General features: G+C 57.9%; 1 protein-coding gene across 1 annotated transcript in view; it reads left to right on the forward strand.

The window, feature by feature from the left end:
* Nucleotides 1–436: 436 nt before the first annotated feature.
* The window catches only part of HS3ST4 (heparan sulfate-glucosamine 3-sulfotransferase 4), a 61,503-nt gene continuing 38,111 nt past the window's right edge, over nucleotides 437–23,828 (forward strand). The window contains exon 1 of the mRNA XM_074919385.1: nucleotides 437–1,137. Within this exon, the coding sequence (XP_074775486.1) occupies nucleotides 521–1,137 (617 nt within the window). The 5' untranslated portion in view covers nucleotides 437–520. The remainder of the gene's footprint in view (nucleotides 1,138–23,828) is intronic.

Raw genomic sequence — 23,828 nt, forward strand, 5'->3', positions numbered from 1 at the left:
CCCCTGCCCCGGGGGCCGGTGCCCGGGCGCGCTGCCGGGGCGGGGGGGGGATGTGGCCCGGCGGGCGGGTCCGGCGGGCTGGGGGGGGGCTGCTCCCCACAGGCGGGGGCCGCCACCGGAGCCTGCCCTGCCCCCGGGGGGGGCTCCGAGCCCCCCCCGCCGCCCCCCGCGGTGCTGAGCGGCGGGGCCGGGCGCGCTCCCGGCGGCGGCGGCGGCGGGGGGGGGCGGGGGCGGGCCCTCCCCGCACCGGGAGCGCGCTCCCGCCTCCCACCCGGCACAAAGTTTAGCAGCAGGAACTCGGGAGGCAACAGTGCGGAGCCGGCGGCGGCGGGGCGGCCACCGCAGCGCGGCCGGTGCCCGGCGGGGGCCGGCGGCGACCGTGCCATGCGGGGCCCCCCCCCCTCCCCGGCGGCGGCGGCGGCGGGGCGGGAGGGCAGCGGCCCCCCATGCGGCCGGGGCGGCCGGGCGGCGGCTGACACCATGTGCGCCCGGTGCCCGGGGCGAGGAGCGGGGAGCAGCCATGTCCCCCCCCGCCCAGCCGGGGGTGCCGGGCGGGCGCGGCTCTAAGGTGCCCCCGGCGCGGAAGCTGCTCTGCATGTGCAGCCTCTCGCTCTGCCTCACGTACCTGTGCTACAGCCTGATGGGGGGCACCGGCCCGGCCGCCCTGCGCTCCCCCGCCGCCCTCTCCGCCACGGCGGCCCCGCGCTCCCCCCCCGCCACGGCGGGCCCCGGCGGCGCCCCGCGCCCCCCCGCCGGCACCCCCGGCCCCTCGGCGGCTCCGACGCGGGCCTCCAACGGCAGCCGGGCCGGGGCGGCGGGCGACTGGCTGCGGACGCCGCTGGCCCCCGGGGAGGCGATCGCGGCGCCGAGCGGAGCCTTCGAGAGGGACCCGCAGGAGTCGAGCACCACGGACGAGGAGCTGAGCCGGGCCGGCAGCCCCGGGAGCCGCGGCGGCGGCGGCAGCACCACGCCGGACTACGGGGAGAAGCGGCTGCCGCAAGCCCTCATCATCGGGGTGAAGAAGGGGGGGACGCGGGCGCTGCTGGAGGCCATCCGGGCGCACCCCGACGTGCGCGCCGTGGGCACCGAGCCCCACTTCTTCGACAGGAACTACGAGAAGGGGCTGGAGTGGTACAGGTGAGGCGGCGGGGGGTCCCGGGGGGCCGTGGGGCGGGGGGTCCTCGGCCTACCCCCCCCCCACCCCCCACGATGGCCCCGGTAGGCGGCTGGTCGGTGGGACCCGGGACCCCGACGGTGTCGGGGCGGGGGCTGCGGCGGGTCCCGCGCCCGCAGGTGGGTCCGTGGGGACGCGGTGCCGCGGCTGGCAGCGGCCGCGATTTAAACTGCGGTGTGTGATGGAGAGGCAGCGAACGTGCGAAAACATCCCTCGTCTGCAACTCGGGTGCGCAGGGCGCCGGAGCAGACGGCGGCGGTTCAGCTGCGCTTGGCGTGGAACGCGTCTGAATAGGTCAGTAATTAACAATTACTGAAATAAAGGAGATGGCGAGTTGTTCCAGGTGGTGCCGGAGGGCGCCTGCTCTCACACAGGCTGTGGGTTCGCAAACCAGATTTACTCTTTATTCAACAAGTTCCACGCCAGAAAGTTTTTCCGTTGGCATGATCTAATTCCCTTCGTGGGGAGGTCTCTGGGCGCTGGTGTCTGACATGGGGTAACATTTTAAGGGAATCTTGTGCTAAAAGTCCCGATCGTTAGGAAATACTGGACGCAGTAATGAAGTGCTAAGTGCCTTGGCAGGTTTAGCAGATCGATGAATTGAGATGGCTCAGGGCTTCTCTCTTTCTCTCTCTCTCTGTCAAATTCTCCAAACCAGGAGGAAGGCGGAACATCAGTGGAACTTGCAAATTACTCGGAGTTCTGTAGTTTACGGTGAAAAGCAACCCCTCCTCGTTTCTTTGTAAGAAATAGTCTGTCCCTAAGCTGATAAAGTTCTGTCTTCCTGTCGCGCCTAGTATGGTGGCTGCTCTGAAAATGAAGTGCGAACCGGATAAAGGCAGCAAGTTAGTTACTGCTCGGATTATCTGGTCACTCTTTATTAAAATAGAGTACACGGTCTTCGTGTCAATGGCATTTAAAATGTGAGGAACTCCAGGCAATTTTCTGTGGCAATTGTGGAAGCAAAGTCTTCATAACGCTTCCTTGGCGTAGCATCCACTCGGCTTTGTTAAAATACTGAGGGATTTTCTTGAGGGACTTCAATAAAGCGGAGATCAGCACTGAGAAAGTGCGTTTGTGTCTGAGAGGGTTTCAGTGTGCTGTACCAGCGTGGGGAAGAAAGAAAGGGCTGACTGTGGTTAGTGTGTATATACACGTAACTCGGACACAGTATCTTATTTTATGGAATTTTCCTGCAGGAAAGGCTTGCCTTAAAAAATAAGTTTAGAAACTTGCTGGAAGACGCTAGAAAGTGGCATATAAAAAGGTTTGGTTTTATTCAAAACAGGCAGAGGAAGATCAAGCACTGACTATGGCAAGCAGCTGCTTTTTCATCTTTAAAGTCATGCTACAAGAAAAGGGCTAGAGAGTGGGTGTAACTCCTCTCGTGGAGCAAAAGGCACATGCAGGCTTTCATTTGCAGAATGCATTCTGAATGTTTTCATCCCAGCAGCAGCTCCTTGGCTTGTTTAGCCCGTTTCTAGCACTGGTGGAGGGGTGGGACAGGGGACGGCTGGGTGGGAGCTGATTTGGGGGGGTCCTGGGCGGAGTAGGCTGGGGGGTGGATTCTCTGGTCATGGGATAAATAATTAAGCAGCAGTGTAATTAATTTGCCACGGTGGCCCCGAGGGTTTGCCCTGATTGTTTAGCCTAAAGTCATCCTCGCACCTGCCCAGCCCAAGCAGCATTTCCTCCCTCCTCGAAGGAGGTTTTGGGGCCGGGACAGGAGGTCGCGGAGCGCCGGCGGCCTGGGCGGGAGCGGGGGGTTCCCCGGGGATGGGGCCGCTGGTGCGCTTGGGGCTGTACAAATACTAAGCAAAAACGGGGTGGGGGGAGATCGCCCTCCCCACTAGCAGCTCTTTCTTCCCGGCCTTCTCTGAGATTGCTGATTGAGAGCACCAGGGAGGCCGGCTGCCGTGTCCCACGCGGGGTAACCGGAGATGGTTCCTATCCACAGAAATGTCAATTCTCTTTAAGCAAAGGAGCAACTACTGATACCAGCTTCTCCTTACAGTGACTTCTATCACTTGTTTATATTTTGCATATAACACTTCTTTCACGCAGTAGAAACTGTTAGCTTTTAATACTGTCAAGTTTTTTCTTCTGTAGAGAGATAAGGAGAGAGCAGACCCTCGGGATTCCTTGCTTTGTCAGTCGGTGCTGAGCGTATCTCTGGTCCGGCAGAGCTGCAGGGAGAAGCCGTTTCCCCACCTTGGTTTCTCCGCCTGTAAAATGGAGACAGCACCTAAACGCTGCCATTTCTGTGGAGTGCATCCCGTGCTGCCTCACTCGTGCCTCGGCTGCCTGGAGGTGGCTCAGTGACAGGCGCTGTGCCCCGGGTCCGGGCAGGGAGCGCAGATATCGCCCCGACTGCTGCGGCGTGGCAGGGCTGGCACACAGCTCTGCAGCCTTCGCTGTTTTCCCGGGAACCTTTGGGGAAAGCCGGGCTGTCTGGGATTGCTTTAGCCCTGCAGACAAAGTTCAGGTAGAAATTACCAAGCTGAGGTTGTCTTACACGCGCTGATGCGAACTGGGTCAGAGGCTCGCTCGGGCTGGCTGCTGTTGTGCTGCCAGAAGTGTTTGTGTCGTTGTAATTTGTGATTCTGATCACCCTGATGTTGGGCTGCCTGAAGGACAAGTTCAATGATACAGCTTTCCTTAAACTGCACTTAATAGCCCTTGTCCATTAACCTTTGTTGATGAATTTCCTAGCTCGCTTCCCCCCCCTTAATGCAGACTGTAACTTGACTATTAAACGGCTGCGTGAGAAGCGACTTTTAACCTTCCCCTTTGCCGTCGTTCTGGTGTATGCATTGCTTGTGTATCTTTGTATCTCAAGTCCAGGACGCTGATACCTGGCAGTAAATACTGTCTGTGGTGGTGAAATTTGCTGACTTCATCCCCTACAATGTGCCAGAGCTCCGTGCCCCATGGGCGAAGGTTGTGGCGAGGGGCAGGTTCCCGCCTCTCCTTGACGGTCGCTGGTGGCTCTCTCACCCGCTCGTTCCCCCGAACCCACGGGATGCGCCGTCCTTCCCCGCCGGAGCTGCTGCTGGGCTTTGGCCAGTGTCTGAGCTTCCCTCTGCTCCCTCGCGTGCCCGGGGCAGCTCTTGCTGCCCACTTAGCCCAGGCACAGGGTGAGCCCCCCGCACGGCCCCCGGGGCCAGGCCGGACCAGAGGCGCTTGCAGGGGCGATGTGCTCACTCCAGTGTGATGGTTGTGCTCTGCCCTGAGCCATCCTGCAGCTGGGAAGGAGTTGTGAGAACCTTCCTGAGAGCGCAGCAAGGACAGCGGGACCATGGGGACACTCTGGAGGCCTCAGAGCACAGAAGGAATTTAGTTTACGTCTACACATGTTTGTTACCAGCACAAACAGAAACAGTGTCTGGGATACGTCCAGTTTCCTTGCCTGGGCGTGGAGTGAGGGTGCACAAGCATGAGAGGATTTTGAGGACAACAGGAACTGCAAACTGGCTGCAGTGCCCAGCACTCAGGTTTGTCGCCTCGTGGTGCTGGAGGCCTTGGGTTGGTTCTGCTGCCACAGCCGTTGGAGAGGCCGAGTACCGGAGGGCTGGGCCTGGGCTCTGCGGGGTGCCCCAGCCTCCGTGTGGTCCTGGGTGGCTTCTGTGGCCGTCGAGAGAGGGAGGTGACCCTGCTGGCATCGCACAGCTGCCGCCCTGCCCCGCCGGCTCCGGCTCAGGTGCTGCCGGGGTCTGGTCTGGGGGTGTCGGAGGAGGAACACTGCCGGGTGTCCGTGTGAGGGGAGCGGGGGCTGTTGGCACCCGGACAGATGGTGCTTGAGATGGGTGGTTCTGAGAGCGGGCAGCACCCCAGGCCTCAGCCCTCGGGAGCTCTCTGAGCCCAGCGGAGCCGCCCAGTGCTCCAAGTCCGCCCGCGGCTGCCTGCAGGCTTGGCACCGTGAGGAGCTTCAGCTGAGGCTGCTCGGGCTTCCAAGGCAATCTCGACATCCTGTGTTTAGCAGAAATCTGGGGATTCCGAACAGCATTTTGAAAACCAGTTTGCAGTTTTAACAAAAATACAATGTCTGTGGTGCAAAGAGAGTATCCGGTAGCGGTGAACTTAAATGTGGACTTTCAAAGTTCACTGACTGGAGGATTATTCCAAATAATCAGGAGTTAAATTCTAAATGTATACACACACTGCTTTACTCCTCGCCTCCCTCTCGGTGGAGCCTTCCCCGAGAAGCTGCAGCAGTGTCTCTGTAATTGGACCACGTTCCTCTCGCTCTGCCCTAGGCCTCCGCGTTAAGCGCTTAGACAGGGGCGTCTCTCCCTGCGTGGAGCGGCCCCGCTGCCGCCACTGCGGGCAGCGCTCGCCGTGACAGCTGATGAAATGGTTTGCATGTCTAATGCTATTTTCACCACCTGTCTGGGTTTTTTTTGAGCGTTCTCCCTAACAGTCAGGCCCGTGTGTTATTCTGTGAGCTGCTACCCTCGTACAAATAATGAATAACACCATGACAGGGAGCTCTTCTCCCAGCAATAACCACGTGTCCTCGCGCCAGCGGTTCCGGGGAGCAGCTGCTGTGGCTGCAGAGACCACGCTGCCGCGTCCCTGTGGACATTAAACTCGTCTGTGCCGGGGAAGCGCCTGTCACGCACCGTTATCGCTGTCACGGGCTCTGCTCCTCCCAGGGGCTGCTCGCCGTCTCGCCCACCCGCCTGCTGTGCTGATCCCGGGGCTGATCCTGCCTCGGAGCACCCAGCTCTTGCCGGCAGCACTGGTGCCGGTTGGGCACGAGGGCGTGGGACGAGACCCCCCGCAGCATCCCTGAACCCTCTTGGGAAGCAGTAGCGTGGGGCCGTTTCGGCCGCGGTCCCGCAGTGTGACCCTCACTGGGAGCTGTGATTGCTTTCCCGGGTAATGCTTGTGCCTCTCCGATCCGCTCAGGATATTCAGAAAATCAAAGCGCTCCCCCCGGCGCGGCGAGCCTGCGCTGATGGGCACTGCAGGAACACCCACAGCGGATGGATAGATCGGGGTTTGCTGTTAATGACGGGCGCTGCTGCAGAAGCCTGGTGACGGCTGTATTTCTCTGCACGGTGTGCTGTGCCCTCTGCACTTCTGGTAACTTAGGGAAAGTGGATTGATTTTCTTTTTTTTTTTTTTTTTTATTTCTGGGACCTGCTGTGAGTTGGCTTTTGCTGAAACGTAGTGACTCAGCTGCCCTCCCTCCTCTGTGGATCCAGTGTGTTGGGATTAATCTGGGTTGAAGACTGTGCAAGTATTTCCATGTAATGCAGCTCTTCCAATACCTGGTCCCCTTCGCCTTTCCTAGCGGCTGGGTTAGATCTTACCTGTGCACTTATTTTTCTAGCCCAAGTCTTCCACGCAGAGCAAGCACATGCCTGCAGCACTGACCTCCCCCCAGGCCTGGCTCCGGCTCCCAGTAAAGCCAGTGGTGGGTCTGGGCTGGGCTGAGCTGGAGGCTGTGAGCAGGGCCCAGGCTCTTTGCTGGTCAGTCTCTGTGTTTCACCCATCGGGGGGCTGGAGAGAGGCTGCTCCAGCATCAGGCCTGGATTTTCTGCTGCACCCGGAGCTGCTGGAGTGAATCCGCCGCCTGCCAGAGCTGGGGGTCTCCCGCCTCTGCCTGCGCCGTGTGCGGGGCCGGGGCAGCCCACCCTGCCGCGTGGCTGGGCCGCAGCTTCTCCCGGCCTCGCCGCTCAGTCTCGGCTCAGGGGACGGGGCGCAGGGAGGAATCGGCCTCTCTGCAGTGTTTTATCACCTGATGATGGTTATCCACAGGCCACTTGACTGTAGCCATGGGAATGGCAGCTGCTCTCCACACCCGCAGCCCCTCCGCGCTCGCTCCTCTTGCAAAGAGAGTGAGAGACGTGCGAGGGACGATGTGCAGGCGTGGGGAGGCAGCGCGGCCGTGCCCCGGAGCCCCCTGGCAGCCCCGGCAGGGACGCGGCCGTGCCCCGGAGCCCCCTGGCAGCCCGGGCAGGGACGCGGCCGTGCCCCGGAGCCCCCTGGCAGCCCGGGCAGGGACGCGGCCGTGCCCCGGAGCCCCCTGGCAGCCCGGGCAGGGACGCGGCCGTGCCCCGGAGCCCCCTGGCAGCCCGGGCAGGGACGCGGCCGTGCCCCGGAGCCCCCTGGCAGCCCGGGCAGGGACGCGGCCGTGCCCCGGAGCCCCCTGGCAGCCCGGGCAGGGACGCGGCCGTGCCCCGGAGCCCCCTGGCAGCCCGGGCAGGGACGCGGCCGTGCCCCGGAGCCCCCTGGCAGCCCGGGCAGGGACGCGGCCGCCGCTCACTCAGCGGGGGGCGGGGGGGGGGGGCACCAGGGCCATGTCCCACCACCACACCCCGCGGGGTCCTGCCCGGCTCCCCTGGCGTGTCCAGGGACCCTGTGACAGGAGCAACCCAGCACCCATGGCAGAGGCGTTACAAGCCCAGGGCTCAGAAAACCCACCAAGGGAGGCAGAGACGTCTCTTCAGTAACTTCTGGAGCATCCCTTGGAGGACATAGGGAACCGCCATGTGTCACCAGGCCTGAAATAATCTAACTGTTGCACTGTACTTTCAAGGACGCTCTTTCTCTAGGATTTTGCTCAATAATCCAGTAAAGAAACGCTACGGTGCTTGGCTGCTAAAGGTTTAAGTGTCATTTGTAGTGTCAGAGTTTGTGAGCTTCGCTCTGTGTGTGGATGCAGTATCGCTCAAGCATGTAGATGCTGCAGAAAACCCCAAAATAGGCTTGGGGAAAACCAGCCCCCCTGGAAAAGAGAAAAACAAAGAGTCAGTCAGTTGTGTTCATGGGTTTAAATGATGAACCTGACCCCTGCTCGGTTTCTGATTCAGTGAGGCTCGTTCTGTGCTGTTTGAAGCTCAGACTAGCAAAGAAGGAACAACAGGTTCTCAATGAAAGTTATGGACAAAGGCTTTTGATTTTTCAAAGTGAAAATTCCAGCACAAATTGGTGACACCTTGTACTGAGAGAGGTCGGAGTCTTTTGCTTTTCATGGATTTCTCTTACCTCTTGTTGTCATGGGGACTTCTTTTCCCTGAGTTGTTATATCATGCACTTCAGCAGAAATTTTATTGCTTTGGGGGCTGGAGAGGCTCATGTGGGACATTTCTCACTGCTCGTGGTGTAATACACAGAGGTAATTTCTGTCAATGATTTTTGCTTGAAGTGGTTTCAGTGAATTGAGAAGGGTACGAGTATGAATGAATGGCTGAAATGTTCGTACTGAGCTTGGGTGAGGAACGTGCGCTATCAAACTTTCCAAAGCATTAAGTGTGGATATTATAATTTCACTGTGGTATGTGTGCAGGCAGCAGTTCGTTTTATCCTTTTCGTACACTTTTTTGAAAGTATTATTTAGGATTTGAAGTGGTTTAAACTGATTTCTCCTTCCTTCTGAAAAATTTAAATGAAAACCCTAAATTACAAGAGTTTTTTCAATCACGGTGAGAGGTTACTGCTGGATGGGAGGCGGGGGGCGGCCGCAGCAGAGCGTGGCCTGGCCGTCGCTCCGGGACGCGGCGCGGCGAGCAGCCGGGCAGGGTCCGGCCCCGCGTCCGCGCCGGGAGCCCTCGGGGGGGGCTGCAGGAGCTGCCCCTCTGGCCTTGGGGGCACACGCGGCACGTGGGCACCCCCTCCCGCTGCCCCCTTCTAGGGGGACGCGGGTGTGTGGCCGGGGTGCCCCTCCCCGGCCGGGGTGCCGTCCCCCCGTGACCCGCGGCGAGCGTCCCCGGGGAGCCCCACGTGCCAGGTGGCTCCTGCCCACGCGGGTCCGAGCCCGGCCCTCTTTATTTGGGTAGCAGCTGCTTCCAAGCTGAAGGAGAGTATTTAAAAGCCAAGCGTTTGAAGGCTGTGGAAAAGATTCATATTTATGGAAAAAAGAAAAAAACCCACAAAGCAACCTTGGAAAAAACCTCCAGCCTGTTTTTTCAAATCTCCCATTTCCATCCCCAGAGTCAACACACCAATTTAGTAAATGTTGCAAGGCGCACTATTTTCCCCCTTGTCATATTATACATCCAAGCATCAAGGATGGATCATAAACTTGCTCTTTATGGCTTTAACATTTCAATTGCTATGTAAATGAAGGTATTTACCTTGACAAGCTCTCCTGTGAAGTACAGTACTTCTTTAAAGAATTTATTTGGCAATATAAACAGGCCAAATGCTGAGGGTGGATGCAAAATTCAGAATTGATTTTTACAGCTGAGCAATGTAGAATCCTCTCAAAATATACCCGCGGTTGTCCGCTCCAATCTCGTCAGCGCCTCAGAGAAACTGAGGCAGGGAGATGGCGGGGGGCGGGGGGGGGATGGGGAAATAGCAAAGGGACATCACTTATAGCCACGGACCTACTAAACAGAGCTGGCTTTGGATAAAAATAACTCCATCTGCCAGGCTTTATTTTGTGTTACGGAGATTGCTGTAACACTTTTCAAGCCAAAATCTGATTTCCATTCCCTCCAGAGCCAGGCTGGAGTGGACTCGCCCCCCCCCCTTTAGCAGCGGGTAATCATTTTGGGTCTGAGCGGAGCAACGTTGCTCTGGTAGCCCGAATTGGCAGCTCTCCTTTGTTTTAGAGCGCATTTCCTTTCATCTTGCATCGAGATGGGTATGGTAATATAATATATTTTCTATTAGCGTTCATCCACATCTGCAAATAACTTTATTTCAGCCTCAGCTCTGCCCTTTCTGTATTTGTTCTTGATGGACGTTCATATAACGAAGCGGGGCAGCGAGCACGCCCGTGGAAAGCCAACGTCCGCGTCGCCAGCGTGTTGAGTTCGTGTTTGGGTTCAGCAGCTGCCAGCGCCCAGCCCGAGGAAAGACAAAACCTCCCCACACATCCAGCTCCAGGGGCCTGGGGGCTCCTCCAGGCGCCCCCATCCCGGGGGGCTCAGCTGCCCCCCATGTTCGGGACGCCCCTCTGAGCTCCGGACGTGTGGGGAGGAATCGCCTGTGAGGGAAGGGGCCGCGTGGCTCGGGGAGGTGATTAATCATGAATTCTTGGGCTCCAGTCCCGCTTCTTTAAAACCAAAGTGACCCTTTTGCGTGCAGAGCGCTGACTCGTGAGACGCCGATGGCAGATGCTGCGTCCCCACGTCGTTGCTCCTGGAGGCCTTTAATTGCCCTTTGGTTCATCCCCACTTGGTGTGTCCCGCAGGAGCACCAGCACCGATCCCGCTGCCACTCCGCTGCGCCGTCAGCACTTGCACCTCCGAGCTAACTTCTGGGCTGTTTTATTTGAACCGTGTTAATCCCCACCCGCCACCTCTGCTCTGCTGCTCCGCGGCGCTGGCGGGGGGCACAGGGGTGCCCCAGGACGAGGCTCTGCCTCTCGCCCGAGCCGTTAAAATAAACAGGAAGGCAAAGGGCTGCAAGCGACGGCCGGGCAGGGCGAGGGGGAGGCGCTTTACCTGCTCTGAAGGAAGATGGTGGCTGGTGCTGGACGCTGCCCCCCGCCCCGGGCAGGGTTAAGCCGGGCAGCGGCTGGCAGCGGAGGGTTCTGGCCCGCCAGCCTTCGCGACGGCTACCCAAGGTAAGTTAAATATCTGGCCACAGCAGAGCAGTCCAGGCTAGCCAGCAGCTGCTGCCAGTGCTGGGGTAGCCACGGGGGCATCCCCACGGGGCAAGCAGCCGGCGGGTGCCGGGGGAGCCCGGGGAGCCCCCCGCCAGCAGCGGGGGCAGTGCCCAGCCGCCCCCTCCCCGCGAGGGACAGAGCCCGGGGCCGCGGCCGCTCTTGGGGGGCTCGTGCCCGCGCTGCCACACATCGGCACGGGAGGGGGGCGCGGGAGGGGCCGAGGGGCTGCTCCACACGCCCGCATCAGGGACAACAAAGGTTCCTTACTCAGCTCAAAATCCTCTAGAAACCCCCCAAAAAATCAAAGCACTGTGGAAAACTGCCCAAGGCAATAGCTTCATTGGTAAACTAAAGCATCTCGCTGAGAATTTCTAAGACCAAGCAAATCATAATGTAATTTCCTATGCAAAAAGGGTTTATCTCTATCTAAATATTATTCTGCATCGTTACTCATTGTAGGGAAGCTATTGCTCTCCTAGGTTAACTGATTGAACTTTGGAAATAAAGCTGCAAGCTTATCATACAGACTGGAGCTTGACTTTTATTGCTCCTAAATTGTAGTGATACTGTTAGATGTGAGTAAATGTATACTCCATTAGAAAATATTAAAGTTTGATACTACTTTAGAATTAAAAAGATTAAAAGAGGCATTTCTGCAGTCTAGCCCACCATGAAATTGGAGTCTATTTGGTATGTAAAATGCGTAATACAAATAGCCTAACAATTAATGACAAAGGAAGAACTGGGACGGATTTAAGGCTCAAACTACCCTGGATTTCTCAAGGCTGGAGTGGCAGCAGGGGAAATGTGTTATTAGATCATTACAGGCTTTTCTGCTAGAGCCACTGCTGGTAAAGTTACATCAAGGTGTTTTATTATTACTCTGTTCCCACATAATATTCTGAAACACTCGTCTTGGGATGCGGTTGTCTCTGTGGGAGACCATCCGTGTCTCTGCCACGGGCTGGTTCATTTGGAAAACCTGAGCAGAAATTCTCAGCCGTTTTTTGGGGTAGGCAACGGTGAGAAAGTGCTTTCCCGTGGCCAGAGTGTTTAAGGAGCACGTTTGTTAATGTTTGCGCTCCGGCTGCTGATGGCACTCGGGGTGATGTCTCTGGGAGCGGGGAGCCCTGCTGCCCGGGCCCCCGCGGGCACCGTGGTGGGAACAAGCTGCCGGTTCGAGGCCCTTCCCCGGGGTCACCCGGCGCGGCCGGTGCCCCCCGTTAACTTTTGTTAACGCTTGGAGCGTGTCGCAGGCGGAGGGAGCCTCAAGGTTTTCGCTGCGCCCAGAGGACGAGGCCTCGGGGCGCTGGTGCGGGGAGGGGCTGGGGGGCTGCGGAGCGGCGGCTCCGGGCTCCCCCCGCCCGGGCAGAGCTCAGCCCCCGGTTACGGCGCTGGGAGCCCAGAGCCCCGCGGCAGCCCGGGGGGGACAGACCCCCTCCTCCGGCGGCTCTGCCCACAGGCATCGGGGTCTGGGGGGAGCCCCCTCGTGTGCAACCCCACCGGCACCCCCAGGTGGCCTCGTTGTGCCTTGGGGCTTTTCCAGGGGGGAGAAGGTGGGTTGGGGTACAGCAGGGGGTTTGCGGTGCCTTTGGGGTGCAGGGTCGGGGCCTGCCATCGTGGTGGTGCCGAAGGAGCATCCCGAGGCCCTTCCAAGGATGAACTGCGTTTCTAAGGCAGTTCCCCTCGTGGAGCGCCCCCCTGCACTTCATGGAACAGTCACTTTGTACATCGGTGCCGAAACGTAGAGCACAGAACATGTAGCTCCTTCTTCATTAAAGGGATTTATACCTTGGTGTCTCTTACTGGATCACTTACTGCTGTAAGGAAGAACACAATTGCTGCCGTAATTAGAATGCAGCCCCTTACATTAATATGTGTTGCCACTGAAAATTAAGGTTCACTGAAAACAGTGAGTTTAAAAGCTTGTGGCAGATTTAACCGGCGGCCTGTGGCACGGGAAGCGGTTTGGGGTGAAGTGCCCCAGCTCTGCAGCCCCGCGGGCAGGGATGGGGATCGCAGCCTCCAGATCCAGCAGGCAGCTGCCTGCTCTCCTGCCTGTCCCCAGCGGGCAGCAGAACTGTCCCTGGGCGCCTGCTGCCTGCAGAGGTGGCACCGCGGGTGGTCGAGCCCCTCCGGGTGCTGCTGCCCGCGGGCAGGGTGCAGGCAGCGCGGGCAGCCTTGCCCGGCTGTGGGGGGCACTCGGTGCGGGGCCGTGGTTCTGGCTCCCGCTCCCCGGCTGGTTTGTTTTACCAGGGAGGCGCAAAGCAACTTAATGAACCAGAGAATTTGTTCCAGAATATTACTTAAAAAAAATGTATTGTAAATGCAAACGGTCCTGACTCCCTCTCTCCGAGCACTGTGCATGCATCGCCGTTGGCAGTATTATCAGTTATGAAGATATTTTGCATTCAAGGATTTGCAGTTTCCAGGCCCATGAATATTCAGGCTCCAGTTCGCCCTTTCTGTCTGTGCACTGCACCTATCCTTTCCTTTCCTTCGCTCTTTTTTTTTTTTTTTTTTTTTTCCAGCGGATTCAATTAGTTCTATTTGCTGCTTTAGCAATAAAACAATTCCCTCTGTGGCATTAAAATGAGTTTCTTTCATTATTTCATTTGGCTCCTTGTTATATGTTGAAGGAAAGGGAGGGGGCTCTGCTTATTGTCTGCCCCGCTTCGCAGGGGCGGGCTGCCAAGCCGAGGAGGACGCTGGATGTACTTGGGGCAGCATGAAGAATTAATGAAGGGCACTTGCTAGTGCAGAGGCGCAGGATCCTCACTGACGTGGCCGCTCTCGGAGCCACAGGTAAAATCTGACCCATCCCAGAGGTTTTCACTAGGATTTTGGCACCAGAGTCGCTGAGCTGGCCTGGAACTTGCTGGGCTTCTGAACACGTTCGAGGAGTCGGGTCTGACCGGTTCCCAAGCAGGCAGAGCCTTTGCATTAGTTGCTGGTAATGAAATGCAGAGAATGAGCCCGTATTTGTTTTAGCTAAAGCACAAGTTAATCTGAGCTGAAACATCAATCTAAACCCGGCAGATCAGCTCGTGGCAGCGGCATGGGCAGTGGCGTTGGGGGCTGGACCTGGCTGAGGGTCCTGGTCCCGTTTTCTCCTAAGCAGAGCCCAGCGTGTGGTGTAAGGAAAGTACATAGGCGTCGTGAGAGCCAGAATAACAGGGATTATGCGGGCAGGGTATACAAATAATTACATGTAATGCCAGAACACTCTCGTCAATCTGCTCTTGGAGTGCCCTTTCGGGGGGCTGAGATGGCGTCAGGTAGCCGTGTAGTGCTAACAGACCCATAAATCATTCTTGTTTCACACTGTGCTAAACACAAATCATATTAGTTACAATGCTGAAGAGCATCTAAGTAGAGAAAAGAGAAATGCAAGGTAGAAAGAGGAAACTAGATTTAAATCTAATTGCTTTTCTGCGTGTGTTTTGTCGCTGTTTGGCTGGGACCCGCCGGCAGGCTGCGGAGAGGGGGCCGGGGCCCGGCACAGGGCGGGAGGTGGGAGCCGTGTGGGTTCCTCCTCCGCTCCCCCGGATGGCGAGCGGCCCACAGGGGTCTTAAAGGTGGATGAGAGGAGTCATGGCTTTGTGTATTCTTTTTTCTTTTTTTTTTTTAAATTACTTTTCCTCCTCTTTCTGTGAATAGGGAAGGTTAAAACACTTGCACTGGTTCCAATTCCTTTTTCATTTCGAGATTAAATCTAGAACCAAATGGGAATTTCCAGGCCGGCAGAGTGGCTGCGACCCCCCCAGGGTCTGACAAGTGCCCAAGTTTTTGGAGAAAGAGGTTTGTGCTTTTCCTCCCCCCGCAGAAGCGGCCCAAGCCCCTCTGCAGCTGGAAGCGGGGTGGGGAGCTCCAGGAGGGACCGCGACATCCGCGGCGGGACGGGCGGCTCCCGCGGAAACCTTTCCCTCCGTTACTAACAGCGAGTTTCAGCGGACAAAGTAAAGGAGCTTAGAGAGGAAATATGTCTATTTGGGATGAAAAACCATTTTAAAAGGAAGAAAAATTAGAGCGTACAGCAGGGTAAGCAGGACTGCAAAGTTAAGTAATTAATCACACTGGTTGTAACTTGGAAGGGAAATAAACGTGATAAAAGGATTTGTCTGAGTAGATTACAGGCAAATTAGAAAAAAAAAAAAAGGAGGGGTCATCACGGACTTGGGAATTGTGCTCTTCAGAAATCTTCAATCATCCTCACAATCAATTCTGCATTTCCTTAATAGCGGTGTGAAGCGCGGCTCGCTCTGCATTGTCTTAGATTAACCGCTAACTGCAAACCATACATTAAATGGAGTATTGAATATTTGTCTCTCAACAATACACTTGGAAATTGTTTATTTCCCTACTAGGTCTTCTGCAATGCATTTAGGTACTGTAGCCTAAATTGTAAAATACAGACTTGTAGTATCTGCACTCAATACCCTGCCAGCGCCTGGCCCCGACGGCGGCTGCACCGAGGACCCACAATTACGGGAGGTTTTTTCTCATAAACTGATTGTTTGTTTCTGGAGACAATTACACCGACTTTATTATACGACGTATGTTTCCCTGCAACAAACAATCTGCTTTATGGGTTTCCTTAGTAAAATACCAAGGCGCTATGCTCACTAATATGATTCAATTGTATTGTGTTATCTGACCTTTAAGGAACTTGCAATCTATAACAACGTGGTTCTACAGCAGATCCAGCAGTGAAAAGCCCCGGCTTCTGGGAAATTCAGTCTGCAAATAAGTGGAGCCCAGGTATGAAAGGAATAACAAGGCCCTTTAACCCCTTGGCTGCTGGCGGGCCTGGGGTGGTTCTGCCCCGCTGCGGCCAGGGGCTGCAGGGATGGGTGTGCACGGGGAGGCTGGAGGTGGGAGCGTGGCTGCGTGTGTCCCTTCCCAGAGCTGGCGCCTCTCGTCCCTCTCCCCGGAGCCGCGGGGACGTGGAGGGGACACGCTCTCGGCCGTTGGAGCCGGGGCGGGCTGGCCATGCTGAACGGGCAGGTTCTGCGCAGAGCTGGTCGCCCGCGCCTTCGTCCGCCGTGCTCGGCGCTTGGCAGCGGAGCGGCGCAGGCTGTGCGCTGCCGCTTTCATGTACGGTGGCACGGAAATGATTAACGCTGGTATCATCCCTGCCCGCCCACCCGCTCCCGTCTGTTCACTTCGCTTCGGGCGCCCGGCCACGGGCGGAGGCACCGGCGAGCTCGGCTGCCGACGGGGGAGCCCACGCGTGACCCCTCGCCCTGCCAATGGCGCGGGGGCCCCGTCACCACCAGTGCCGGCTCTGGGAGCGCCCTCCTGACCCGGCACAGCCTGGACCCCTCCTCGTCTGCCGGGGCCCCGGGGGGATGCAGCCCTGCAGCTGGTTGACCCCGCAGTGCAGTGGAAGCTCGGGAGCCATGTCACCACGTGCCCGCATCACTCCACCTGGAATTTATCCGCAAGGTGCTTTCAAGAGGTCTGTGGGCCTTGGTGTCAGCCAAGGCTGAGCGACCCCCAGCTCGTAGGTCAGATAGCCCAGTCTCCTCAGGAGGGGATCTGCCATCCACCAGCTCACGCTGCTGGTCCCTCTCTGCATCTCTCCCAGCATGACCCGGCGACCCTGGGGCCCACGCAGGACACGGCGCTGCTGAGGAGCCCTCGGGGAGCCCCAGCGGGACGGGGCCGTTCGCTCCCTCGGGGCCTGAGGGGTCCCCCGGCAACGCCACCACGTCGCCCCTGCCAGCAGACCGCCGTGGGGCTCTGTCCTGCGCTCCGTTGGGCTGCGCTTCCGGCCCACTCATCACTCTGCAGTCGTTCTGATTGCTTCTGTCTGACCTCCCTCCGCCGCGGTAATGCCTCTCCTAAGAGGTGTTCGAGTGATTTTATTTAGCTAAGTGAAAGATGGGGGATAGTCGGGAATCTGTTAGACCCAGGGAATTGGCAAGAGACTGGGAACTTGAACAGGGAAAGAAATACTTCAGAAGTTTTTAATGATTGCTTTCTCAGAAGCTGGAGGACAATCTGTGCTTAGCTCTAGGTGTTGGGTTTTTAAGAAAGTTTTCTCAGCCTGCTGCATGGACTTTTGGCAGAGATCTTTGTGAAACAACTTTTCCAGCAAGGAACAGGAGATCAGAGAACGGTTCCCTTTAACGCACGAGTGTGCATGAACTTGCAGGGATATTGTTTGAGGCTCTGCTAACCTTGTTAAAGGTCACCTTTTGATCCCATCAAATACCCTCTTTACCTGGAGATAAGATTTAAAAATGAAAGACGAAAGAGAAAGAGCTTAAGAAAGAAGGAGAACCTGGAAGCTCGCCGAGCACGCCCGCGCCTGGCTTGGAGCGGAGGAGATTAAAGGGAGCGCTGGCAGAGGCGGGGAATGGCCGTGCAGAGCGGGGCCGGAGCGCCCGGGGCATCTCCAGGGCCGTGGGGCAGCCCCGCAGCGTGGCCGGGGCCGGAGCAGCTGCCTCTGTCGCTGCCACCGCTGCGGAGCCGAGGCGCTCGCGGAAGGAAACCGCGCTGGGCCAAGGTCGTGGCTGAGGTCAATAAATAATACATGACAATTAATCTTAGAAACCTGTGACTCGGGGGAGAAAGGCGAGGACACTGCGGCTCCTGGGCCGGGCTGTCAGGCGGATGCGTTGGCGCCGTGTCAGCCCGGGCGAGTCAATGAGAAATGAGGCTCTGCCGGGGTGCCGCGTGTCGGTGGCGAGTCGCTGGGCACGGCTGGCAAGCTCCCGGTGCCCCCGTGTGTGCAGGGAGGTGGGTGGCTGCCGGGGCGGGGGTGCTTGTCCCGGGCTGTGATCCCGGGGTGCCCACCCGTGTGCCAGCCCTCGCATGTGCCAGCGAGCCGCGAGCCCCCTGCGCCGGGGGGTTCAGCAGTTGTTTGCCTTTTACAATCAATTCCCATTTGAGATGTTTTAAAATGTCTCCTGGAGACTACAGCGTTCAGCAGGTGGTAACACTCAATACTTTTTTTTAAATCTGTAGTAAGGATTTACAAAGGAAACCTTGACTTTTAGATTGATTTTTAAATAAGCATATATTTAGCTGTTAGTGCTTGAAGTACATATTGGATTATATTCTTCTGCAAACAGAATATTCTAATTGATCGTGCTAATAAATAATGAAAGCCAGCCCTGCTACATATAATTCAAGGTTACACTGCATTTGTACCAGCAGCACTGGGGAGGTTTTTTTAATGCTTAAAAGATTATTTCTTTTAAAAAGGGGAAAAACCTGTGTGTAGGGGGGAGGAAGACTAAATGCTGAGCTTTTGTCTAGAATTTCCTTTTGTTATTTTCTAAAATGTAATTAGCAAGTGTCACCGTTTGAGACCCTCATATACATATAAAACTAAACTTGAAAGCCTTTCCCTCTGCCTGGCAGGAGTGGCTGCAGGCGAGGCAGCGCGGCTCAGCCCTGGCTCAGCCCGGGCCTCCCGTGGCGGCAGCCGCCAGGGCTGGCGGGTGGGTGCGATGGGCCAGACCCCTCCTGCTCACACGCCGTGTCACTGGGTACAAATAATAATGGCAAGTCTTCAGAAATCATCGGGGGGAAGGCGCTGCTCGCCACTGGAACGTGAGATCGGCTGGAGAATCAATTTTAATGTTCAGCCTCGTATCGATCGGCGCCATGATGGGTCGCTGGGCTGTGGCACGAGCAGCTTCAAGGAGCCTCGGCTGGGCCGGGCGCGGGCGCGTGCGCGCCCCAACGACGCGGAGCTGCCAGGGCTGGGCCCAGGTCCGGCACCGCTGCGGGAGCCCCCGCAGAGCTCCTGCTCCAGCCCCCCGGACCAGCCGGGGCTCTCCGCGGGGCTGTGGGGAGCGGGGCCGTCCCCCCCGCTCCTGCCCTTTGCTGCGGGCGGGGGCCAGGCGCTGGTGCGGCACAAAGCCCGCGGCCGGTGCGGCTCAGCCGCCCGCTCCAGTGCACCGCGGCCGGGGGCGTCGCTGGGGCCAGGCTGCGAGTCGGGCACAGGCCCAGCTCTTGGCGCGGGCGCAGCACAGCCTCTCTCTGTCGGCGTGTGTCCTGCGGCAGAGCGGAGCCCACCCCGGTGCTGGCGCACCAGAGCTCAGCAAATGACCAGTGACAGAGAGGCCGTGCAGAGCTCGGCAACTCGGGGGAGCTGGGTTACTGCGGTTTGCAAATGTTGTGCAGATTCTCAGCTTGTAGAGCAGGCATTAATCACTCAGTGACATTGCAATTACCATACAGGATAGGGCATTTATTTGGCATTTAACTTGTAATTAGGGGAAATAACTATTTCTTCCCCGTGCTAAGAAAGCACAAATTGTAAATGGCCAGATTTGACCTGGTGAGTTTATGCTGCATTGGCTTTGCCACAGGGCAAAGAGCTTTTTTGTCCAGCTAAGGTGAAGTCTGCTATTAAAGCTGACATTCTCAGCAGTTATCCCCGCTCGGTGCAGAAGGATCCCACCCACTGGAGTGACAGCAGCGACCGGAGCAGTCGGTTGCTGTGGGGGCACGTGGCCGAGGCCGGTGTCCTGGCACTGACCACAGGTGGGTTCCTGGGGACGCAGGATGGGCCGTCCCTGCCTGTACGAGGGATCGCTCCCTAAGGCTACGGCGTTTAATAATCTCAAACGCCCTCGGCCCGAGGATGAGGCCGGAGGCCAGCTGGGCACCCGGAGCAGCGCTGCTGCGGGGCTGCGCCCACCGCTGGCTGCTGGAGGACGGGCGCGATGCCCAGGGGCAGGGCTGGCGGGGTGGTGCGATGCAGGAGGCTACATCCAGTTCCACCCTTTTGAGAACAACAAAGCTCTTCATTTCGGAGCAAAATCCTCTGCACCTTGTGGCTGGGCCCTGCCGCTCCACTCCCCGCTGGGGACAGGGCAGCCGTCCCTGGCCACACATGTTTGCTGCTGACGCTCCTGCTGCCACCCTGCTACCCGCTGCAAGAGGCTGTTCTTTTGTAGAGTCAAGAGCGGTGCTCGAGGATGAGCCAGCGCAGGTTTTCCAGGCGAGAGGGGACTTTGCTGTCTTCCCTTTCCTGCGGGCAGCTGGCAGCCGCTCTCCTCACCAGCTGGAGCGAAGGCAGGATCACCCAGCAAAGGCAGCATCATATTAAAGAGCTGCTGGCACCTCATGGGAACTCACTTAAAAATATTTCATTTGAGGTGCATGTCTGTGAATTTTTCTGCTCCTCTCCCCCCTGCTCCGCACCCCAGAGAGCTCCGTGTGGGCGCCTCGCTGGCTGGAGTCGCGTGGCTGTGAGCGGGGAGAGGGCAGGGGCGCAGCGCCGAGCACCTGGGACCCCGCGCTGTGTCCTAGCTCGGGGAGGCTGCCTCGCACCCAGTGCACACCGCATGCTGGGACCAGTCTGATGGGGAGCTGCAGGGCCCTGCGGAGGACCAGGCAGGAGCAGAGGAACAGGCACAGCGGGGAGGTCGGGAGGACAGACGGACTCAGCTGGACCCGGGCAGGACAGAGGGCTGCAGCTGGTGGCTGTTCATCAGCAAAACTACTCCTCGTGGTTTTGCCTTATGTTTGTTCTAGGCAGCGATGATGAATATGGATGTGAGCGTGCAGGGGGCTGGGATGGGTAATTAGTAGAGCCCTGGGAACGGAACTCCTGGGCTGTAATCGCCCCCCGGGGAGGGCCGTACCCCCTGGGGTACTGCGGGATCTCCCGGGCTGCGTGTGCCGCCCAGCGCTACCGACGGCCCCTCTCCGTGGGTCTAATTGCACCTGCCTCGCTGCCGTGTTGTACGAGTCCGAGTTAATTAGCGCTCATAAAGCCACTCCGCATCCTTGGAGAAGAGCAGAGTATCATAGCTGCTGTTACGATTTGCTAGACAATGCAATTAGTCTCATTTCAGAAGGTTCCCAGCCCGGCAGCCCTTTCCCCAGCCCTCGCACCGTCCCTGTCTGCGCGCTGCCATGCGCGGGGTCACCGCCAGCTCCCGCTGCCTGCCAGGGAGGAGACAGAGCGTCTGCTCCTTCTGACCACCTCCACCCCCCTGCCCCCGCCCTGGTTCTTGAATCATCCCCACTTGTCACCCTTTTGTCCCATTAACGGCCTGATGTCATCCTGACCCGTGGCTCTGGTCACAGCAGCCGCCAGTGATATCATGAAGGGATGAAGAACAAAAGTCATCCCGTTGATCCTCAGCTGCTTACCTGGGTGGGAGCTCTGGGGGTGCCGGTCCCTCCTCTCCAGCTGCAGAGGGACCTGGACGACACCCTCATGCTGCAGCCCGGACCCAGATGGAGCGTGTGCATCCAAACTGGCCCCTGCCCTGGTGACAGTCTCCGTTTTCTGTGCTGCCTCAGCCCAGCAGGTCTGTGGGACAAACCCTCTCCCGCTCTCCGTAGGGCTGAAATGCGCCTGGGACCCGAAGAGTGGGGAAAATCAGGGTGTACTGGGCAACAGAGAGACACGTCCTTCCTCGCCGCCGCTCCGGCGTCGCCCTGAGTCTCGGAAGAGCTGCAGGACGTGTCACACGTCGATCACAACTTTTGGCAGGAAACGCGAGCTGGTGAGGGCTGCAGAGCGGCCGTGGCCCCGCGGCATGGGGCGTGCTGGGGCCCGGGGCAGCTCGCGGCGCTGCGGCAGTGTACATTTATATACACGTGTGTATGTGTATGTACATGTGTGTGCATGTATGTATTGGATAGGTTAGGAACTTGAGGACCATCTGTTCCAGCCTTTGGGGAAGCTAAAAGCCATTTCTGGCATATGCTGAGGTAATAAATCACCCAGGGCTCGATGATTCACTTCCACAGAGCGTGGTTTTGCTCTGTGCCGGCTCCGACACCCCGGGAGCCGCCTCTTGTGCGGCCACAGAGACTCGCAGCCCCCCGGAGCCGTCCGGGCCAGCTCGGGGGTGACAGCGGGGGGACACAGCGCCTGCCCTGCACCCAGTGTCATGGGGCCGTCACAAACCGTGGGCGCCCTGGGGCTCAGGTCCTTCCAGTTCAGCCTGAAATAATTGGATTTCTTGCTTCTCTCCAGGCTGCCTGGGGAGGAATGCCTGGCCTTTCCCTTTGTGCCCCATCTCTTCACAAACCCGTCCTTTGTTACTGGCTCTTTTCTCCTCCCTAGACATGAAAACTGAGGCCTGTCGTCTTTCCCTCTACCTTTGCAGCAGATGAAGATGTCAGGGAGCTCGACTAGCTGTTTAAGAGATCTGCCATTACCTTCTTCCTCCTCCAATTCTTGAGATCATTTCATAGGGATCCAATTTTCTCTTTCATATTCGCTCCTGCAAACAGATTTGAAAAACTCTTTGTTAGTTGAAATAGTCTCTGAAATGTGCTGCTGTATTTCTTTTTGCTATTCTAATTAGCCTTTTAACTCAGTGCTGCTTGTATTTATAGCTGGCTAATCCTCCGTCTTCAGCCCTCCTCCTCCTCCATAGCAGAACATTTCCACTGTTTAAAAGCCGTTTGCTCTTTCCTGTTTTCTGTTTCCCAGTTCCTTTGCTATTGCTGTTTAAACGCTCCAGCTCTTGACTGAGCTTCCTGATCAGACACAGGGTCTCCTTTGCTGCGGCACCTTTCCCTGAGCGAGATTCAGCTCCAGGCTGGCACAAGCCTTTGAGCAGCTGCCTCGCTTCTCTCCTTCAAGATTATTTCAAGACCGCCTATTTTAGCTGTTCAGCTCCTACCATCCGCTCCTGCAAAAATGGGCAACCCAGGGTGGGCACGAACGCAGATCCGATTCACTCGCGCCTTTCTGGCTGTGCTGCCGCGGGCAGGAGCCCCCGGCAGGTTTTGGGTGGCCGCGGTCTCACGTCCTGCCGTTCTCCGTGGCTGCGCGAGCCACGACCACCCAGAGCAGCATCTTGTTCTGGACATGTCGGATCCTCCGCTCGGAGCAGCTCCTGCATCTGTGCGAAGGAAGCGCCATCACCAGCTTTGTGTCCCCATCCATCATCCTAATTAATCACCAGAATTTAAAGTACATTTTTACTTTTTGATGCTTTTGGGTACTTAGGAGCTTGGATGAGCTGATGTGCTGTAGTTTTTCAGTAAGCCCTTCACCAGGCTTAGCGCTGGGGAGCGTGGTGTGGCTTCCCCGGGGCGGGGGCTGTGCTCCTGCACTCATCCCCCAAAGCCGGGGGGGGGGTGCCCCGTAAGAACCCTCTTTGCTGTGCGCCTCTAACCCTTGACTTTGGAACAACTCCCCTGCTAATGCTTTAGCTCTGCATTTACGAAGCTTAAGATAACTCAGCTCTTCTGGAGCAATGCCAAATTGTAGCATAAAATACCGAAATGTCTTGTATGGTGCAAAGCTTTATCTGTAGGCTGGAGATGTAGGGCTTTCCCTTTATGTGGCCCTCCTGCCAGAGCTTTTCATAGCGTGGTTTCAAAGAGCAAATATGCAGGAGATCTGCTGGCTTAGCGCAATTCCTAAATGCAGATAAGGCTTACAGCCCTCGCGCCAGGTAGGAAGATTCCAGTGACAGTTAAATGTGCTCGATTGTGCAAATCTCTGGCTGTGGCAAGGAGAGATGGGGAGCACAGACAGATGGTCTGGCACAGAAGCACGCCGGGAGCCTGCTAAAGCACACTTTCTGAAAGGCGTCCTGATTGCCTGGTGGCAGAGTCCTTTCCCGACGAGAAGGTGAGCGGCACAGGGGCCCCGGCTCCCCGTCACGCCGCGGGCTGGCTCCCGCCGTCCAGGCCACGGTCCTCACGAGTCCCCAGGCACGTTGTCTGCCCCGGGGCGGACCCGAACAGCCTCGATATACGGCAGCCCCCCGAGCGTCACGGTGAACGCTGCTGAGCTGAAGAGCATCCCCCGTGCGGAGGGAAACGCCCGCGGCAGGCGGGAGCAGGGGCCGAGGCAGCCCCAGGCGCGATGGGGAGCGTGGGCTGCGCGCTCCTGCGCCCCAAGCCTGCGCACGGCCTTGGCTCCGTGTCATCGGGAGAAAGCGCTGCCCCGCACCCGAGAGCCGGAGCCACGACCCTGCCTCGCCACGCCAGGCTCCGGCGGGGAGAGGAGAGCCCCTGGCGAAGGGGAAGGGCGGGGAGGAGGAGGGTGTTTAATGGGCTTGTCAGGTGCTCCGAGGAGAAGCGGGGGAATCCAGGACTTTCTTCCTAATATCACTCTTTTACATCTGCATGTCTGTTACT

The sequence above is a fragment of the Athene noctua genome, chromosome 15 (assembly GCF_965140245.1).
Source record: "Athene noctua chromosome 15, bAthNoc1.hap1.1, whole genome shotgun sequence".
Lineage (NCBI taxonomy): Eukaryota > Metazoa > Chordata > Aves > Strigiformes > Strigidae > Athene > Athene noctua.